This window comes from Protopterus annectens, chromosome 7.part0 (assembly GCF_019279795.1).
Source record: "Protopterus annectens isolate FY-2018-M chromosome 7.part0, PAN1.0, whole genome shotgun sequence".
In the NCBI taxonomy this organism is placed as follows: Eukaryota; Metazoa; Chordata; order Ceratodontiformes; family Protopteridae; genus Protopterus; species Protopterus annectens.
In genome coordinates, this window is record NC_056739.1 from 126,336,377 (window position 1) to 126,357,376 (window position 21,000).

The 21,000-nt window shown below is 46.4% G+C and overlaps 1 protein-coding gene across 1 annotated transcript in view; it reads left to right on the forward strand.

Annotated features, from left to right (window-relative positions):
• Nucleotides 1-21,000, forward strand: part of ANKS1A (ankyrin repeat and sterile alpha motif domain containing 1A) — a 3,005,277-nt gene that overhangs the window by 202,031 nt on the left and 2,782,246 nt on the right. The window contains exon 3 of the mRNA XM_044076145.1: nt 7,768-7,924. Coding sequence (XP_043932080.1) covers nt 7,768-7,924 — 157 coding nt within the window. The remainder of the gene's footprint in view (nt 1-7,767; nt 7,925-21,000) is intronic.

Consider the following 21,000-nt stretch of genomic DNA (forward strand, 5'->3'; position numbering starts at 1 on the left):
GAGGCAACCCTATATCCCATGATGCAAGGCGGAACTACCTCAGATCTCGTTTGCCGCTTAGCGAAAGAGGTCTCCTTTGCCAGCTGAGGTAAGTTTTTTCTTGGTAAAATAAGAAAAAGTGTAGTTAGGGGTTTATTTTTTCCCTTTAGTGTTAGTTTAGTCTGTACTTAGTTACAGCCCACCCTATTCCCTTCCTTTTAAACTTTTATAAAAAATTTCAGTTTAAAGTTTTAGTCAGGCCTAGTTCCCCGAGTTATTCCCTTCCTGTGTGTCTGTGTAAGGATTAATTGGTGTGTTTGTTGGGACTGTTTGTGTTTTTCCCTTCTAGGATGTCAAAAGAAGGCAAGGTCTCAGGCTTCAAGAAGTGTGACCAGTGCTGTCAGAAAATGTCTCTGACAGACGGTCACACTTCTTGTGTTTATTGCCTGGGGCCTTTGCACCTGCAGGACTCCTGTGCGTTGTGTCATGCTTTTAGCCAGAGAGTCCTGCAGGAAAGGAGGAACAAATTAATCCTCCGAGGTTTACTTAAACCTGAAGGTTCTCTTCCTAAGTCAGGGTCAGGAAAACCTCTTAAGCCACCGAAGGTTCAGGCTACAGTGTCCAAGCCTCCTCCGGTGGCTCCGGCTCCGTCGGAGTCGATATCGGCTCCGGCTGGAGTCGATACTTCTTCTGTTCGAGTAGTGGGTTCAGTGCCGGCCGGCTCCAATACCCTGACTACTGTGGCCTTGTCGGCTCCGGCTGGAGCCGACGCTGTATCCAGCATCGGAGCCGAGAAATCCTCGGCTCCATCTGGAGTTCTAGGGACTTCGGCTCCGATGGCTTCGACCCGTAAGAGATCTCGGTCCCCCTCTATTATGAGTATCCATTCGGCTCCGGGATCTCCTCTTTTGTCGGAGCGGAGCCATCGGAGCCGATCTTCGAGATCTTCCAGGCTGTCTGACCACGATTTGGAGAGGGTGGTAAGCAGGCTGTTGAAGTCTCAGGCACTGGCCCAAATGCTCCATAGCCCGTCTCAACAGACTTCGGCTATAGCCCCGATTCTTGAGATTCCTCCTCCGACTCCACACCAGAGTTCGGAGCCGGAGCTTCTTGGGACAGCGACTGTTTCGATGCCGGAGCCGATACATCCTTCGGCTCCGTCGTCTTCGGCTCCGATCTCCTTGAGACCTTCCTTGGAGGGATCCGGTCGTCGGGTTTCCACTGTCTGCTCCGAGGGGGCTAGTGGCATCGGACCCTTGTCCGAGCCCGCTCTCCCTCTCGGGGCTTCGGCTTTGGTAAGCTCGGCGCCGACATCGGCCTCGGAGCCTTCTCTCTCCTTGGAGCCGACCATTCCTGTTTCTTGGGCGGGTGTGTTCCGGTCTCCCGGGAGAGGAGCCTTTGAGGTGATGAGGAGTGTCCTGGCCTCTGAGCCTGGTCAACGGTCTATCCCTCTAGCTCCTCCCTCAGCAGTGCCTGCAGATGCCTCTTGCCAGCCTCTTGCTCTCAGGCCCAGGGATCCATCGCCCCAGGTTTCCCCACTGGGAATTTCCTCCTCTTCCGAGGTTTCTCCTGACCCTGCAGGGGAACCCCCTCGGAAGAGGATGTGTAAGAGGAAACACACAGACTCCCCTGAGTCTACCACATCTGATACCGACTTAGATGAGTCTGAGGGTTCCCCACGGTCCCCCTCTGAGGATGTCTCCTTTTCAGACATCCTTGAGCTCCTCAAACAGAGGGGGAATTGGCCCTCCATTGACCCCTCCGAGGATGAGTCAGTATACCTGGAGGCTTTTGGATCCCGACCCTCCACCTCCTGGGTGTCTCCGCCTTTCGACCCACTCATGCAGGTAGTGGCTCGGAAGGCGTGGGCGGCTCCAGATTCTGTGGAACCTGTCCCCAGGAGACCATCCAAGTTCATCACTGCCCCTTCAGATAAACAGTTCCTGTCCAAAGGTGTCTCTGTGGATGCTATGGTGGTGGCGGCGGCCACTAAGAAGGAACTGGCGGATCCTTCAGTGCCTGTCCATCCTCCTAATAAGGATTCTAGGACCATGGACAGGTATGGAAAGCGGATGTTTTCTTCAGCGACCTTTGCTATGCGTTCGCTGAATTACCTTTGTCACTTCACCAGGCTTCAACGAGATATTCTCAAGGAACTGGGAGAAGTAGGCCAGGATCCTTCTGCTGCTGGGGCTCAGGAAAAGATTGCTTCACAGCGTGCTATCCTGAATTCCATATCTAACTCCTCCATGCGGCTCATATCTTATGCGGCCGATGGAGCGAGCAGGGCCGCAGGCACAGGTGTTGCTCTTAGACGCCAAGCCTGGATGCGGCTGTGTAATTTTGCGGACCCCTTTAAGGCGTCCTTCACCAACACCCCCTTTGACGGTTCGGCTTTGTTTGGACCTCAGGTGAAGGATACTTTGACCAGATGTGAGCAGGACGGTAAAACTCTTTCTGCCGTTGGAGTCCAGTTTTCCACTCCTTCTAGACCTTACCCCAAGGGTCAGAAGGGGGGGGAAGATGTGGTTCCGAAAAGCCCAAGGAGCTACACCGGACACACGTGGTCAGTTTACCCCCAGAGGCAGAGGGGGTAACAATAATAGACGCCGCCCTAGAGGCAGGGGGGTCCTCAGAACCAGGGCAACAGGGAGTCTCTTCCTGAGAAGCCCTTTCAGCATCCCTGAGGTGTTGCCCGACTGTCCACCCTTGGAGGCAGTCGGGGGAAGAATTTCACTGTACCCAGTAGCCTGGCAATCCCTATCCCAAGAGAAGTGGGTACAGTCGATCATATCAGAGGGTTACAAAATCCCCTTCGAAAGGTTTCCCGTACCTCTACAATCCCTTCCAGACATCTCACCCGGTCAAAGGGATTTGGCAAGACAGGAAGTTTCAAAACTCCTGGAAAAAAGAGCCATCCAAACAGTGCCGGCAAACCAAGTAGGATCCGGCTTCTACTCAAGATTCTTTTTGGTCCCCAAAAGGATGGGAGATTGGAGACCGATACTAGACCTAAGCAGACTAAACAAGTCTGTCAAGAAGGCAAGATTCCGGATGGTCACGCTGCAATCCATTCTGCCCTTTCTGGGCAAGGACAACTGGATGTGCTCTATAGACCTTCAGGATGCGTACTATCACATAAAGATTCACAGACGCTCCAGAAGGTTTCTCCGCTTTCGGCTGGGAGCCAGTCATTACCAATTCAGAGCACTGCCCTTTGGCCTCACTTCAGCCCCAGAGTGTTCACCAAATGCATGGCAGTGGTCACAGCTCACCTGAGACGTCGAGGATTCCAGGTGTTTCCTTATTTGGACGACTGGCTCCTCTCCGCCACCACCAAGCATCAGCTTCTTCAGTCCAGAGACTACACCCTACAGCTTTGCAAGAAACTGGGAATTTCGTAAATTTGAAAAATCCTCTCTGCTGCCTTGCCAATCTATCATTTTTATAGGCGCAGAGTTAAATACCGTCAAAATGTTAGCCAGGCTAACAGATCAAAGGATTCTGGACATCCAGAAATTTGTTCAGCTTCTGTTACTAAGCAACAAGATCAAAGCCAGGTTTGTCTTGAAAGTTCTAGGCCTAATGGCTGCGGCCATTGTTCTTCTTCCACTGGCTCGCTTCCACATGCGTCTCCTGCAGTGGATGTTATTCACGCAGTGGTCGTACCACAATCTGCCTATGAGACACGAAATCTTGGTAACACAGTCGTGCAGGGCTCATCTACGATGGTGGATATCTTCCCCTCTTCTTCATCAGGGCCGACCCTTTGTTCCCCCTCCTCCAGTTGCCGCAGTCACCACGGATGCCTCCCTGATCGGGTGGGGGGGGCATTATCAGGGCAGGATGGTCCACGGGACGTGGCAACCCATAGAATACCATCTGCACATAAATGTCCTGGAGATGAGAGCAGTGCTTTTAACGTTGCAAGCCCTCGACTACTTTCTTCCCACAGGGACTATTGCAGTACAGACGGACAACATGTCCGTGGTCTGGTACATCAACAAACAGGGCGGAACCAGGTCCTATCCCTTATGTCGAGAAGCTCTCAGACTTTGGCAATGGGCGATCTCTTCTCAGCGGTTTCTGATAGCAACGCACATCCTCGGCAGGCCAACCTATTGGCGGACAGGCTAAGCAGATCTATTCTGATGCCTCACGAGTGGTCTCTCAATCAATCTGTAGTAGATCAGATTTTTCTGAAGTGGGGCACTCCGTGTTGCGATCTTTTCGCTACCCCTCAAAACAGCAAGTGCCTAGATTACTTCACACTATTTCCCCTTCCAGGCCAACCCTTGAGAGACTCTCTAACCCAGGATTGGCCTCGGGGACTTCTTTATGCTTTTCCTCCCTTTCCATTGATTCCACAAGTCATTCAGAAAGCCACCGTTTTGAGAGCAAAATTGATCCTCATTGCTCCATATTGGCCTTGACAAATTTGGTTTCCGTCTCTACATCGTCATCTTCTGGTGCAGCCCTGGCATCTGGACCCAGTTTCGGATCTTTTGATCCACCAGTCGGGTCAGCAGCACCGGGCCATTCATTCTCTCAACCTCACTGCTTGGTTGCTCCACTTCCTTCCCTAGCCAGGCTACCAATGATTTCTGACTCAGAGACATTTTAGTGTCTTCTTTAAAGTCGTCCACTAGAACTATTTATGCTAGCAAGTGGCGACGTTTTTCAATTTGGGCAAACGCCAGAAATATTGATCCTTTTACCGCTCCTGTACATTCTGTTTTGGATTTCCTGGCGGAGGTTTTTCATTCAGGATCCTCGTCATCTACAGTCAAAGTACAGCTGGCTGCTATTTCCAAGTATCATGTTGGCTTGCATGACAATAACATCATGTCTCATAGGTTATGCAAGGCCTTTTTAAGAGGAGTTTTTCTCCTAAAACCGCCTGTGAAACATCCTCCTCCGCAATGGGATCTGAACTTAATGTTGGCATCCCTAATTCTACCTCCTTTCGAACCGTCTGCTACGTGTTCATTAAAGTTATTGACGTGGAAAACTATATTTTTACTGGCTGTTACTTCTGCAAGAAGAGTTTCTGAGATTCAGGCCCTCTGTATTCGTTCACCTTATCTGGTTTTTCATAAGGATAGGGTTTCGCTAAGAACTAACCCTTCCTTTCTTCCCAAGGTTGTATCTCAAACCAATATTAACCAATCTATAGATCTGCCAGTTTTCTTTCCTAACTATTCTGACAGAGCTGAACAGAAGCTGCACTTTTTGGATGTTCATCGTCAGCTCAGGTACTACTTGCATTGGACTAAACAAATCAGAAAATCAGACCAATTGTTTGTCTCCTATGCAGAAAACAGGTTAGGTCTTCCAGTTTCTAAAGTGACCTTATCTAGATGGTTGACTTCCACCATTTCCTATGTGTACTCTCTAAGGGGCAAACAACTATCTTCTAAGCCAAAAGCACATTCCACCAGGAGTCTATCCACTTCTGTAGCCTTTCAGGATAGACTTCCCATTGACACTATTTGTGCAGCAGCTACTTGGGCCACGCTCATACCTTTGTGTCTCATTACAAGTTGGATTTGGCCTCCAGAGATAGGGCCAGTTTTGGTTCCACAGTTCTCAAGAGTCTGTTCCATTGAGCCACCGGGATACAGGTGCTAGGGGCGGTCCCATCCAGCAAGAATGAAGGCGAGATTGACAACTTAACATTTAGAAGTTATGTACCTACCATAACGTTCCATGTTAGTTGTCTTCTCGCCTTCTTTCTTCCCTCCCTCCTTCCCCTGGCCTGGACAGATCTTGGAGAGTTCCTATTAGATTGCTTCCTCTGGAGCATTGTTATGAGGACTTCTTTTAGGAACCATGGTTCCTAATTATGTTAGGATAGTCTTTAGCAGGGTCAGTTAGCTGCCAAACGAGATCTGAGGTAGTTCCGCCTTGCATCATGGGATATAGGGTTGCCTCGAGCTGGTAAAAGGAGTTCTCGAGCTAAAGCAAGTGCCGAGTCGGAGCCGAGGATCGGCTCCGAACCCATCCAGCAAGAAAGAAGGTGAGAGAAGACAACTAACATGGAACGTTATGGTAGGTACATAACTTCTAATTTCCTTGCGAACAAACCCATCCTTCCTTCATAAAGTCTGCTCAGAATCCAACCTAAATCAAACCGTAGAATTGCCAGTCATCTTTCCCAAATATGGCAATAAGGCAGAATACATGCTACACCAGCTTGATGTCCACAGACAAGTTACTCTTTTATTTACATAGAACAAAATCATTCAAAAAAATCTGATCAGCTTTTTGTGCCTTTTTCAGAAAATAGGAAAGGTACAGCAGTAGCAAAAACACCTTGTCCAGATGGCTATCGGACTGTATTTCCTTTACTTATAATTCAGTAATCAAAAAACTACAAAACAAAATAAAGGCTCATTCAACTAGGGCCATTGCTACTTCTTCGGCCTTTTGAGCCAAAGTACCTATAGATACCATTTGTGCAACTGCAACTTGGGCAACACCTCATATTCATCACTCATTACAAAGTGGATATGGCCTCCAGGGAACAGGCTTCCTTTGGACCTTTGTGCTGAAGATTATACTCCTGTGAGCCACCCACGGTTAAAGGTGCTAGGGATGCTGTCCCATCAGTTAAGAATGAAGGTGAGATAGGACAACTTCACTTAAAGAAGTTATGTTGTTACCATAACATTTCATGTGAATTGTCAATCTCGCCATTCATTCTTGCATCCCTCCCTCCAACCCCCAGCCTGTGGGCTCCTAGTGGACCTGGACTTTAACATTTCTCAGGTTTTGCTTATAATATGAGAGGTAATTTATCCAATTTTTTATTGTTACGTTTACAAATAAGATCTGAAGAACACACTGGTGCATGATTGGATAGGAGATTAGCCTCGAGCTGGTTGAAGACCTCGAGCTAGGAAAAAAGTCGGAGCCGGTGATCGGCTCCGAACCCATCAGTTAAGAATGAATGGCGAGGTGGATAATTCGCATGAAATGTTATGGTAAGAACATAACTTCTTTTTAATGCCACTGGTATCGGAGTGGGAGGGAATCTGCCAGACCAGAAAGGTGGGGCGTGAGAGCACTGGAAGTCTTGCTGGCCATCTGGTTTCTGAAGTCAGGAATTTCAAAAGTCGTTACTCCAACAGTGGATGTACTCTTAACATTTACAGTTATGGTAGGTTTGTAACACAACTATACTTTAACGGATCAGATCAGGTGGGACCTTCTGCTGGTACAGTAATGTGGCAACTGAGCATCACAGAAGGGTTTTGTAAGTACGCAGTGTTCAACCCTGTTTCTGAACTATGTGCAGTGCTTCACCTTGGGATAATCTGGCACTGTAGCATTTGTCTGATGGCCTCATTTTCCCCCAGTAGAGAAGAGCCATTGCTTAGTTAGTTTAATGTTGTTGTTGTGTCTTTCGGCTTTATCCCGGTTAGGGGTCACCACAGCGGAACTCCGGTCCGCTAATGATTGGCAGTAGATTTTTACGTGCCAAGTTGCCAGCCCTGACGCACAACCTTCAATGAAGGTACACCCATTCATGCATGTCTCCACACAGAAGATGCTCTAGCTGAGAATCGAACAGGACAACATCTTACTGTGGGGCGACAACTAGTTAGTTTAATGTACTATGCTAAAATTGATTTTGTGCTTGCTAAAACATCTTTGGAAATATTTTGGAAATACTGAAGGTCTGTGTGGTTTGTGACACTTGGGTATTTGAATGTTTTATATTTGTCCATTTTTCATACTTTATCTGAACATGTTTGTTACTGTTGCTTTTGATTTTTTTTTCAGAGATGTGGTTGAGACGCTGCTAAGGAACGATGCATTGACAAATGTAGCAGACAGTAAGGGCTGTTACCCACTACATCTAGCTGCCTGGAAAGGAGATGCAGAGATTGTAAAACTTCTTATTCATCAAGGGCCCTCACTAGCAAAAGTCAATGAACAGGTTTGAGACTGAGCACAACTCTTGCTTTTCCATAGGTTTCACCTGTAATGCTAGTTGTTTGTTGTAAAGTTGCACTTAGATTTTCTGTACATGATGGAAATTGTGGAATTACTGCTGCATCCTAGAAATTACTTTCTAATTGTTTTCCAAGTGATGTCTCATGATGTAATTCAGAAACATCTGGTTTGTCATTTAGCTACAGCAACATAGATTGTCTGAGATTTCTTTCATATTCTTCATTTTTATTTATTTGACATTTGTTGGCTGTGAATATCCCATTTTCAGCAGAGGCCCGTGGAGAAAAGCACCACATTGACATAATGTGGTTATAGTTAGTCATTACAAAGCGTAAGCAGAAAAATGAAATATTAACTAAGAAAAAAATTCAGCTTTAGCTCATACAGTGTGAACTTTACGGAACCAAGTACAAGTTCAAGAAAAAAATCCTTACCAATAGGTGGCTGGTGTTTTTCTTTTTCTCTACACCCCATGGTTTGATAACCCCTTCTGTAATAGTTAAATTACTTACAATGAAAGATAAACAGTTAAGCAGCTGCCCTGAATCTGAAGATAAATTTGTCTAATCGTTTTTTGTCATCGTTTCCATATGCTGCCATATCCATTTTTTTGTTTGCCTCTTGTAATGCACTTGGAGGCACGTTGCTTAATGAAGCAGGAGATTTACTCGAAGAAGAAGCGTTGGCCTCTGCCATTTCAGAGAGCAAGTACATTGGCTTTAGCGAGGCTGTCCCCTCTTCAGGAATCAGGCTTAAAGTTTCTCCATTCTTTTCACATCCTGTCCCAAAGGGGATGTGTGAATTCTGGCTGATTTGTGTATTTCAACATATTCAGTCGAGCATCCTATAAATCAAAATCCAGAAGGTGACCAGTTTCACTGTTTCCTCTGCTGCAGTAGCCTTTAGACTGATCCTATATATCAAAATCCAGAAGGTGACCACATTCATTATTTCTTCTGCTGCAGTAGCCTTTAGGATGATCCTCATATAGGTTCATAGGTAAGTACTAGGCTATCTGCCCGAAGGCATTTATAAGCCTAGCCAGAATGTATTGGCTTTTACCACCCCCTTAGATTAGTTCCCTGTGCCTCTGTCCATCAGAGCCATTAGTTCCCTGCACCTCTGTCCAGCAGAGCCATTAGTTCCCTGTGCCACTGTCCAGCAGAGCCACTGCATTGATCCCAGGGGTAAATTTTCATTTTCCCATCCACCCGTCAAGGTTTTCTTTAAGAGTGTTAGTGAGGGGCTCTGATGTATATTGGAATCCTGTTCCAAAGCATGGGGAGTCTCTGGGACAGGAATCTATCCCTCCAGCATGTACTATTTATCGTTGTGGTAAGGTTTATATCTCTAGAGCGTGTGGCTCTCCGGGATTTGTGTTTTCTTAGGTGGAACATCTCCTTCAATTCTGGGTTTGACATGGCCTTGTATGTCAGGCAGAGATCACCTCTGAATAAGCGGTATGCAACCGAGTACAGCTGGAGTTTCTTGAGTCTGGCTGCATAGGGCATCTGTTTGAGGCCAGTAATCCTCTTGGTGAGGTACTTTTGTGGTCTTTCCAGCTGTTGCAGGTGTCTTGTAAGGTACATCCCAAATGGGGCATTATATTCTATGATGGGTATAATGAGTGATGAGTAGAGAGGTACAATAACCTCTTTTGTTCTAGATGTGAACACTTTTGTGATTAGGTGGGTGATAGGATTTTATAACCACCTTGGCAATATGATTATCAAAGGAGAGATTACTATTTACTTGGGTCCCCAGATCCCTTATTACATTTTCTGTATTTAGGGAACTACCACTTATGTGGTAGTTTGCGGGCACTTTATTTTTTCCAAAGGGGATGACTATGCATTTTTTGGCATTTAGCTTGAGGCCATGATTTTGACACCAGGTATCCGTCTCAGTGAGACCCTTCTGGAGGGTGTCTGCATCAGCCTGAGAATCAGTTATGGCCCCTAGCTTGCAGTCGTCTGCGAACTTGGTCAGCCATAGTCCTCCTATGCTTGCCTGTACCTCTGAGAAGTATATACTGAACAGGAGGGGTCCTAGGGCTGAGCCCTGGGGGGCGCCACTTGTAACCGGTTTAGTCAGACATAGAGCCTGCAACTCTCACCGTGTGAGTTCTATCCATGAGCCAGTTGGCAACCCATTTCGTGACATAGGGGTTTATGTTCAAGCTGTTCAGTTTGTCTATAATACTAGAATGGGGAATGGTGTCAAAAGCCTTTGTGAGGTCTAGGTAGACTGTGTGGACCTCCTTTCCCTCGTCTAATGCCTTGGTAACTGTTTCAAAGAAGTCCACCTGGTTTAGGAGGCATGATCTGCCCTTAAAGTCAAACTAGGTAGGGTCCAAGGTTTGGAGGTTCCCAATGTCTCTGTTAATGAGTTCCATGATGATGCGCTCCATAGCCTTGCAGACCAGGCTTATAGGGCGATAGTTCCCTGGGTCCGTTGTGGCTCCACCTTTGTGGAGCGGGATAACTGTTGCTCTGTGCCACTCTGTGGGTACGTCGCCTGTAGAGAGGCTATTTGAACAGTGTGTTTAGGTGAGGGGTTAGTTCATTTTGGAGCTCGTGTAAGACACAGCCTGGGACACCGTCCGCTCCCATTGAAGCTGTGTTTTTGGCTTTGGATAGGGCTGTTTTAACCTGTGTGTTGGTGATTGACGGGGTTCTACATTCATCTGGTATGGTTATGGGCCCTTTAGGGGGTGAGAGGGGAGGTAAAGTTTGCACTAAACCTGTCTGCCAGAATGTTGGCAATATCAGTCAGTTCAGTGTATTTTGTGCCATTCTGCACCAACTCTGAGCAGATCTGAGAGTTTCCACTTAGGCTCGTGACATAGTTAAAGAACGCTTTGTGGTTATCTTTGGAGTCATTGGCAATTTTTCTTTCGAAACTAGCCTTGGATGATTTAATGAGGGATCGTAGTTTCTTGCTGATACTGATCAGGGATGTCTTTCCTTCTTGGGATTTTATTCTTTACTGTACTAGTTTCCTCCTTCTGTTGTATAGCTTGTTTATGGCAGGGGTCCACCAGACTGGTTTCCTTTTCTTGGAGGAGTCGGTCTTGGTTTTACTTGGGATAGCATTATCCATGCATTCCTGCAGATGCTCAGAGTGCCTTTGTAAAGGTTTTAGCAGCTTGGACAGCATTGCCCTTTAGCATGGGGGCTGTGAATCTTTCCACCTCGGTCTTAAATAACGTGAAGTTTGCTTTTGAAAAGTTTTTCACTGTGGTTTCCTTGATTGGGGGTGAGGGAGGAATGTGGATATCCAGAGTGATTAGTCTATGGTCTGATCTAACCAGCGAGGGGTTGACCTCTGGTGTGGAACACTGGTCACCCATGTTGGTGATGACCAGGTCCAGTATGTTTTTCCTTCTGGTGGGGGTGTTGACCAGTTGATCCAGGGCATTCGAGTTTATAAATTCTTGGAAGCGTTGGGCAAGGGAGTTAGTACTTGAGTAGTTCTCCCAGTTTGTTTGGGTAATTGAAATTGCTCAGTATTAGGGTGTTTTGGTAGGACCTTCATATTTCCCAGTGTCTCCAGAAATGCAGAATGGGGGTCCTGGGTCATGGTGGGTGATCTGTAGCAAGCTACAATTTGGATTGCAGTTTTGCCTGTTAGTTGCACGTGGATAATCTCTGATGCATTGTGCTGCGCCACTAACCTGGAGGTGTGGGTATTCTTGATGAATATGGATACACCCCCACATTTTGTGTTCCGGTCCTGGATGTTAATCGTGCATACAGCTGCAGTCATAACAGATGGGTTCTCCTGCCGTCATGCGGGTCCTTGGTCGGCCGAATTCCAAAGTCTAGGTCCAGCGTCGGTTGTCGTCGCTTCTTCCCTGACGTCAGTGCGACAGGGGTATAAAAGAAGCAGCAGACGCCATTTTCTTCAGTCTTTCTTGCCGCGCGGTGCCCGAAGCAGAAGTAGTTCGCAAGTGCCGGTCGGCCAGCTCCTGAGATTACGAAAAATTTGGAAACCGAAGTCTTCTTAAAAGCTAAGTACCCCGTTGGGGAAACTTTTCTTGCCTCAGACCGATGTCAGACAAAGTTAATAATTGTATTTCTTGTGGGAAGCAAATACCGCATAAGGATTTCCATTCCCTCTGTATACCTTGTTTAGGCCCAGACCACGACGTCTCGGTCTGTCACTGTTGTGCTACATTCAACAAACGCACTATTAAGCGTCGGGCGGAGTTCGCCCAGCATTTTTTTGGGAAAGCATTTAACTATACCATGTCATCGGATACTCCGACTCCGGTTTTGTCTAAAAAACGCAAAGACAAGGACCGACACTCGAGGTCCACGGCCTCTACTGACACCACGCCAAAGCCGACTACACGTGGTCCGGTTCTCAGTGAGGCGCCTACGCAGCCCCTGATTACCGATGACACATCTTTGGCAGTGTCTCCTGTACCCGAGGGCGCAGGCTCCTCGGCCCACACCCCGACTACAGATACCGAAGCCACTCTTGGCATTGAAACAGAATGTGGATAGGTCCACCTCCACTCAAGGTGTCTTCAGACCTTCCCCTTCTTTCTCCATCAAGGCTTTCACCAAGTCTAAAGCAACCATGCACCCTAAGAGACCAGTTACACAGGGCCCATCTCCAGGCCCCATGCCTAAGAAACAGATGCTTAAAATGGCTGAGGATTTAATTACTCTAATCAGAGGTACTCAGCCACCTCCGGACAAAAGGCCCAGAGTGGAGGAAGATTCCCCCTCCTCTGATCAGGGCTCCATTATTTCAGAACACTCTGATGATCAGGAACAGTCTTACTCCCCTTTTGAAGACTCTGATGCAGAGGAGTCTATTCCTTCTGTATCCCCCCCTGAGGATTACTCATTTGGGGAAACTTTGCATACCTTAAGGGAACACTTCCACTGGGAAGGCCAGGATTATTCAGATTCCAAGAAAAGGCTCAGGGAATTTCTTTTGTTACCCCAACACAGGCCTCTGGCTATACCTCCTGTCTTGGACATCCTAGATGATGTCTTGGACATCCTAGATGATGTTTACTCGGAGGCCTGCCTTAACCCAGACTCTCTACCTCCAGCTCCAGTTAAGCCTGACAGGTACTACCTGACTCACACCAATTTCTTTACAAAAGCCATGCTGCTGACCTAGAAACCATCTCACAGGGGCCCAAGGGAGTTGAGGTTTCCATTGCCAAAAATCCATTGCCTTCCGAGAGAGATTCCAGATCCTTAGAAAGGTGGGGAAAAAAGGTATATACCTCGGCTACCTTAACCATGAGGGCCTTAAACTGTCAGTTTCATATGCTAAAATACCAACAGTTTCTGTTATCTCAATTGAAAAGTAAAATGTCACAACCTGAACAACCAGACTTGAAGGAGTTGCAGGATTTGATGCATAGTGCAGAACAAGTGGGTAAACATACCTTACAATGTGGTTTTGATGCTCTAGAGGCCTCATGTAGAGCTGCTGTTACAGGCTCAGTCATACGCAGGCATGCCTGGCTCAAGGAACAAACCTTGCCTGACCATGTCAAAGCTAAATTACTAGACGCCCCTCTTCCAAAGGATGTACTATTTGGGGCAAATGCTGAGGAAGTATTACTGAAAATGGAGGAAAAAGCTAAATCAATGCAAACTGTGAAAGAATTTCTGCAGGTTCAACCCCCACGTTTTAGTAGAAATTGGCCTTCCAAAAACTGGTCCTTTCCTGCCATAGACAGACCCCAAAGAGGCAGATACAGGAGTCCGAGGGGCAGAGGTCAATCACAAGGATCGTACAGAGGCAGACAATGGCAAGCTCCTACACAAAGAGGTGGTGAGGACAACTCACAAACTTTCAGAAAGCAAACTCAATGACTTTCCCCTTTGCAGGCCAACCAGGTCTCAAATGGCAGCCCCCTTAGGAGGAAAGCTGGCACTATTCTCAAAAAATTGGCATGTCACAAAGGACAAATGGATCCTGGACATTATAAACTGAGGCTACAAATTCCATTTTCATACCCTTCCAAAAATGAGAGGCATGCCAAAACTGCCACACAATCAAAGGGCAGAGGTACAAAAACAAATTTCAGATCTTATAAACATGAAAGCTATTCAAGAGGTACCTACACACGAACAAGGTCAAGGTTTTTATTCCAGGCTATTTCTGGTGCCAAGGAAGGGAAAAGATTGGAGACCTATTTTGGATCTTACCATCCTAAACACATTCCTACTCGTACCAAAATTCAAGATGCTCACTCTACAGCAACTTCTTCCCATGCTGGGCAAGGAGTCTTGGCTGGTAACATTGGACCTCAAGGAGGCATACCTGCATGTCCCAGTCAGACAAAATTGCAGAAGATACCTCAGATTTCTTGCAGGTTCAACCCATTATCAATTCTCTGCATTGCCCTTTTGCTTATCTACTGCACCCAGAGTATTCAAGAAATGCCTGGCATCAGTAATTGCCTACTGCAGACTTCAAGGGATACAAATATACCCTTATTTGGACGACTGCCTGATCCAAGCGGACAGCAAGCACATTCTTCTGAAACATCTGGCTTATGTAATAATGTTATTAAACTCTCTGGGATACACAGTCAACAAAGAGAAATCAAGGCTAATACCCTCTCGGAATATAATTTTCCTGGGTGCCAATTTGGACACAAACACCCAGATGGCCTACCTCACGCCAGAGAAGCAGGGGCAACTAATTCAATATTTCAGACCACTGGCAAATTGCACCAGGCTGACTGCAAGGAAAATCCTGCAGGCTCTGGGATTCATGGCATCTTGAATCTTACTAATCCCATGTGCAAAGCTGCATATGAGAACTACAATGGTACCTAAAAAACATATGGTCTCAACAGAGCCACAGTTTGGAAACAATAATACCACTACTTCCATGTCTGCAAAAGGAATTTCTGTGGTGGGCTCAAGCATGTCAAACAAACGCAGGTCTTCCATTCAGCAAGCCTCAAGCAAATCAAGTCATCACAACAGACGCCTCGGACTACGCCTGGGGGGCGCACATGACAGACCGGTGCATTCAGGGCAAATGGTCCCAAAAAGAAAAGCACCTTCACATCAGTCAAAAAGAAATGCTAGCAGTAATAAATGCTATTATAGCTTTCAAGGACCTTCTACAACCAGGTCAACTATTGATAAGAACGGACAACACCACAGTTATGTGGTACATAAACAAACAGGGAGGAACACATTCTTACCCCCTATGCAGACTGGCCATATCACTTTGGAACATGGCCATGGACTTACAAATGGAACTACAAGCACAGTACTTGCCAGGCAAGGAAAACACGCTGGCAGACAACCTAAGCAGGAATATGACAGATCCACACGAATGGAAGTTGCAATACAAAAGTTTTTACAGAAATAATCCAAGAATGGGGAAGGCCAGACATAGATCTCTTTGCCTCCCACAAAAATCATCAATTGACAATTCTGCTCAAGGACCTTCCATCCAATGGCCTGGAGAGTGGACGCTCTCTTTCAGTTGGACATCAATGACAGTTTATGCCTTCCCGCCTCTTCCTCTGCTGCCCAAAGTCCTATTGAAGACCAGAGCAGACAGACCAAAGATGATCCTCATTGCTCCGGACTGGCCAAGGCAACACTGGTACCCACTCCTGAGGAGCCTGACGCATTCCCCTCCATTGACCCTGCCTCTAATGCCTCTTCTTCTGACTCAGCACAGCTTCAAAACTCTTCACAGTCCGCTAAAACACTCAATCTAGCCGCATGGAAGATTCCTTAGCATCACAGCAGGCCCTACTCTCCAAGGAGGTGCAGGATGTCATTTTGGAGGCCAGAAGGCCATCAACTAGAAAAGCTTACTCCGCAAAATGGAAACATTTTTGTGTCTGGAATGAGAAAAAGGGCCAGAACCCTGGAAAACTGAATTTACCTCAAATACTACAATATTTGGCTGAACTGCTAAGCAGTGGACTTTCGTTCTCCTCCATCAAAATCCATGCCTCAGCCATTTCTGCAGAATACAACACTGATCCTCCTTTATTCTCTCACCCCCTCTTAAGACAGTTCCTCAGAGGGGCTAAGAATTTAAGACCTCCAAGGAAACAACCAATACCTGCTTGGGATCTTAATTTCATTCTGGAAAAACTGACTTTGCCTCCTTTTGAGCCAGCTGCCTCATCAGATTTGCAATATTTGTCCTGGAAAACAGCTTTCCTTCTGGCTATCACTTCAGCTCGTAGAGTTTCAGAACTACAGGCTCTCATGGCTGTCCAGCCTTTTATCATCTTCCATCAGGACAGAGTTTCCTTACGAACCAACCCATCCTTTATGCCTAAAGTGATATCCAGGGTAGCTTTAAATCAGGCCATACATTTACCTACTTTTTATCCCAATCCTCAAAACAAAGGGGAGAGATTACTACATTCCTTGGACATCCACAGGCAACTGCGTTATTATTTGGACAGAACAAAACATTTCAGAAAATCAGATCAGCTCTTTGTGGCCTATGCGGTAGGAGCTCAAGGAAAGCAAATTTCCAAACAGCCAATCTCAAAATGGATAGCCCACTGCATACGCTTTTGCTATTCCTTTCATGGCAAAAACTGTTCCTACAGGCATTAGAACTCATTCCACCAGGGCCACAGCCACCTCTGCAGCCTTCCTCAGAGGAGTTCCTACCAGGGATATTTTGGAAGCAGCCACTTGGAGTTCTGTGCATACCTTCTCCAAACACTACAACCTACCGTTATACTCCAAATCTAGAGCAGGCTTTGCCACTGCAGTCTTGCAGGGCATTTTGGCTCCTCCTAGATGTTCTTCATTCCACATTGCTGCAGTCCTAACAATTGGGTAGTCCGCTGTCCAGTCGGCCCGAATACCAAAGTATATGGCTGACGTCGGTCACGGCGCATTAGACTGACGTCAGTACGTCAGGGTACTAATGCGCATGACCGACGTCATATCCTCAGTCTTTTTTGCCGCATGGTCCGATGCAGAAGCAATTTTGCGAGTGCAGGTTGGCGTTCTGAAAATTTCTGAAGTCAGAGTTTCAGACCGAATCAAAGTTGGCTAAGTACCCCGTTGGGGAATATTTTGGTTTTTTCTTGCCTCAGTATTTAACCGGATGTCAGAAAAAGTGAATAACTGTATTTCTTGTGGGAAACAGATACCTCATAGGGATTACCATACTTTGTGTATACCTTGTTTAGGGCCTGAGCACGACGTTGTTGGATGCCGCTCTTGTGCTAGATTTAACAAACGCACGATTAAGAGAAGGTTAGACTGTGCCAGGTTAGTGTTTGGGAAGCGTTGTAACTATAAAATGCCGTCGGATGTTCCGACGCCGGCTTCGGCTAAAAAACGCAAGGACAAAACAGCAAAGCCTAGAGGGGAAGAACCGACAGTCCCGGACGTCGGTTCTTTAGAGGGCTTAGTGGAGCCGGAGGTTTTGCCAAGTGTTTCTTTGGAGTCTCAGGGAGAGACTTTACTGTTACAGGATGTTTCCTCTCAGGAAGTAGGCCAGGCTGAGGGGGCTTCTCAGGTGGCTGTTCTTCCCTCACTTCCTAAGGTGGTTAGGGCCTCCCCTTCTGTTTCCAAGGCTTCTTTAAGGGGCAGGCCAAGTTTTGCTTCAGTGGGGGTTTCTCCTAGTGCTTCAGGGTCTTTGCCTAAAAAACATATGCTTAAAATGGCAGAGGATTTGATTACTATGATAAGGGGTTCTATGCCCCCTCCTGATAAGAGGCCTAGGGTGGAACCTGAGCTTGAGAGTTTTGAGCAATGCTCGGAGGCTTCTGAGTCTTCGACTGAAGACTTGCAGGAGTTCCCTACTTATTCTGATTCTGATGTGGATGATTCTACTCCTTCAGCTTCTCCTCCTGAGGATTTTTCATTTTCAGAGACTTTGCATTCCATGAGGGAGCATTTTAAATGGGAAGGCCAAGATTTCTCTGATTCCAGGAAAAGGCTTAGGGAGTTCTTGTTTTTACCCCAGCACAGGCCTTTAGCTATACCTCCTGTTTTGAATGTGGTGGAAGATGTTTTTGCAGAGGCTTCTCTAAATCCTGATTCTTTGCCTCCTGCCCCAGTTAAACCGGATAGGTATTATAGGGTGCCCGAAGTTCATAAGTATCTTTTTAAGAGTCCTAGGGCAGACCCAGAAACTGTCTCTCAGGGGCCTAAAGGTGTAAAGGCCTCAGTTGTTAAAAATCCTGTCCCTCCTGATAAAGAGGCAAGGGCTTTGGATAGATGGGGAAAGAAAGTGTATACTTCTTCCACTTTAGCCATGAGGGCGTTGAATTGTCAGTTTCACATGTTAAAATATCAGAATTATCTTCTTTCACAGTTGAAATCTAAGGTGGATGCTCTGGCGGAAGGTATTGACTGTAAAGAGTTGCAGGATTTAGTTCATGTGTCTGAACAGGTGGGTAAACATTCCTTGCAATGTGGTTTTGATGCTGTGCAGGCCTCCTCCAGGGTGGCTGCCACTGGTTCTGTTCTTCGTAGGCACGCCTGGTTGAGAGATCAGAACTTAGCTGAGCATGTTAAGACAAGGATTTTGGATGCTCCTTTGCAGTCTGATGTGTTGTTTGGTTCGCCTGTGGAAGCAGTTTTGAAGAAAATGGAGGACAAGGCTAAATCTATGCAAACTGTTAAAGATTTTTTACAGGTGCAGCCTCCGAAGTTTAGTAGAAATTGGCCTGCTAAGGGTTGGATTTTTCCTGCTTATGAATCCCAGTCTAGGGGTAGGTCTAGACGTGGTAGGGGCAGAGCTCAGGGTTCTTTTAGGCCTAGGACAGGGAGTTCCCCTGCTCAGACTTCTGGGGAGGGCAGGGGTCAGTCCTTTCGTAAGCAGACCCAATGACCTGCCTTTTCAGCTGCCAGTTCATTCTCGCCTGGCAGCACCGTTGGGAGGAAGGCTGTCTCTTTTCAAAGAAAATTGGGATTTAATTACCCAAGACAGATGGGTTCTGGATATCATTCACCACGGTTACAGGTTTTATTTCCATACCTTGCCTCCTTTCAAAGGCATGCCAGACATTCCTCCTCTACAAAGACAAGAGGCTCACAAGCAAATTTCTCTGTTACTCCAAATAGGGGCCATTCAGCCGGTTCCTGTGCCAGAAAGGGGCCTAGGATTTTATTCTCGCCTGTTCCTAGTACCAAAAAAGGGGAACACGTGGAGACCAATTTTGGATTTATCTATCCTCAACACTTATCTGGACATTCCCAAGTTCAAGATGTTGACGTTACAACAGCATTTGGAATATGTCATAGCAGTGCTAAGATGCCTAGGGTATTCTGTGAACGAAATAAAGTCCAGTCTAGTACCCTCTCAAGACATGTGCTTTCTGGGTGTGAGACTGAATACAGCAGCCCAGATGGCCTTTTTAACCCCGGACAAACAAAAGAATCTTTCCAGTTACTTCCATCAGCTATCTCTTCAGTCCGGGCTGACTGCAAGGACAGTCCTTCAAGCCTTAGGGTTCATGGCATCTTGTATTCTGGTGCTTCCCAATGCCAAACTGCATATGAGGAAGCTACAATGGTATCTCAAAAATGTATGGACACAGCACTGCCAGGATTTGGACACTGTCATTCAAATAATACCTTGCATTCAAAAGGAATTTTTGTGGTGGGCTCAGGAATGTCACCTAAACAAGGGACTCTCTGTGACCCGGCCAGAGGCGAGTCAGATTCTAACGACAGATGCCTCAGACATTGCTTGGGAGCTCATCTAAATGGAAAGTGGATACAAGACAAGTGGCCTGCCAGACTACAGCATCTACATATCAACATGAAAGAGATGTTAGCAGTCCAGTTTGCATTAATGGCTTTCAAGGAGTTACTTCTTCCAGGGCAGGTGTTGATTCTAACAGACAACACAACTGTCATGTGGTACATCAACAAACAAGGGGAACACATTCTTACCCATTGTGCAGGCAAGCAATGATTTTATGGGAGACTGCGCTCAGCTTGCAACTAACTCTTCAGGCAAGGTTTCTGCCGGAGCACAGAACTCCTTAGCAGATGTGTTAAGCAGACAAATCATGGATCCCCACGAGTGGAAACTGGATCTTCATGTATTTCAAAATTGACAGTGTCATGGGGAACTCCAGACATAGATCTGTTCGCTTCTCCACTAAACCACCAGCTGCCAAAGTTTTGCACGAAGGAATTTCATCACACAGCTTGGAAAGTGGATGCTCTTTCTTTCAGTTGGAAAAATCTTCATGTGTATGCTTTTCCACCTCTGCCTCTTCTCCCAAAGGTGCTTCTAAAGGTCAGACAAGACAAGCCGAGGATGATTTTAATAGCTCCAGATTGGCCTCGGCAGCACTGGTACCCATTACTGAGGAGTCTGGTAAGGAAGCCTCCATGGCCTTTACCTTTGATTCCACACCTATTGTCTCAGAGGGACGGTCATCTGCTCAATGTCAAGCTTCAAACTCTTCATCTAACAGCCTGGCACATTCTGTTTTGAACGGCAGCAGGTCTCAACTTCCTCAGCAAGTTTTAAATGTGATTATGGAAGCCAGGAGACCTAGTACAAGGAAAGTGTACGCAGAAAAATGGAAGAGATTTTTGTTTTGGAGTGCAGCAAACAATTTGGAGATTTCTGAGCCTAATTTGAGTGTGGCTCTTCAATATCTTACTGAGTTATTGGACAAAGGTTTGTCTTTCTCTTCCATTAAGATTCATGCTGCAGCAATATCAGCTCACTATGATTGTGACCCACCATTGTTTTCACATCCTTTGTTCAAGCAATTTCTTAGAGGGCAAAGAATATAAGACCCCCGTAGAGCTCCTACTCCTGCTTGGGATCTCAATTTTGTGTTGGAGAAACTTACTCTACAACCTTTTGAGCCTGCGGCTACTGCTGAACTGAAATACTTGTCATGGAAGACTGCTTTTGTTGGCCATTACTTCTGCAAGAAGGGTTTCTGAGTTACAGGCCCTTATGGCGGTTGAGCCTTTTGATTTTTCATAAGGATAGGGTATCATTACGTACTAATCCTTCCTTTATGCCTAAGGTGGTTTCTAGTGTGGCTTTAAACCAAACTATTCATTTGCCTACTTTCTATGCAGATCCCCA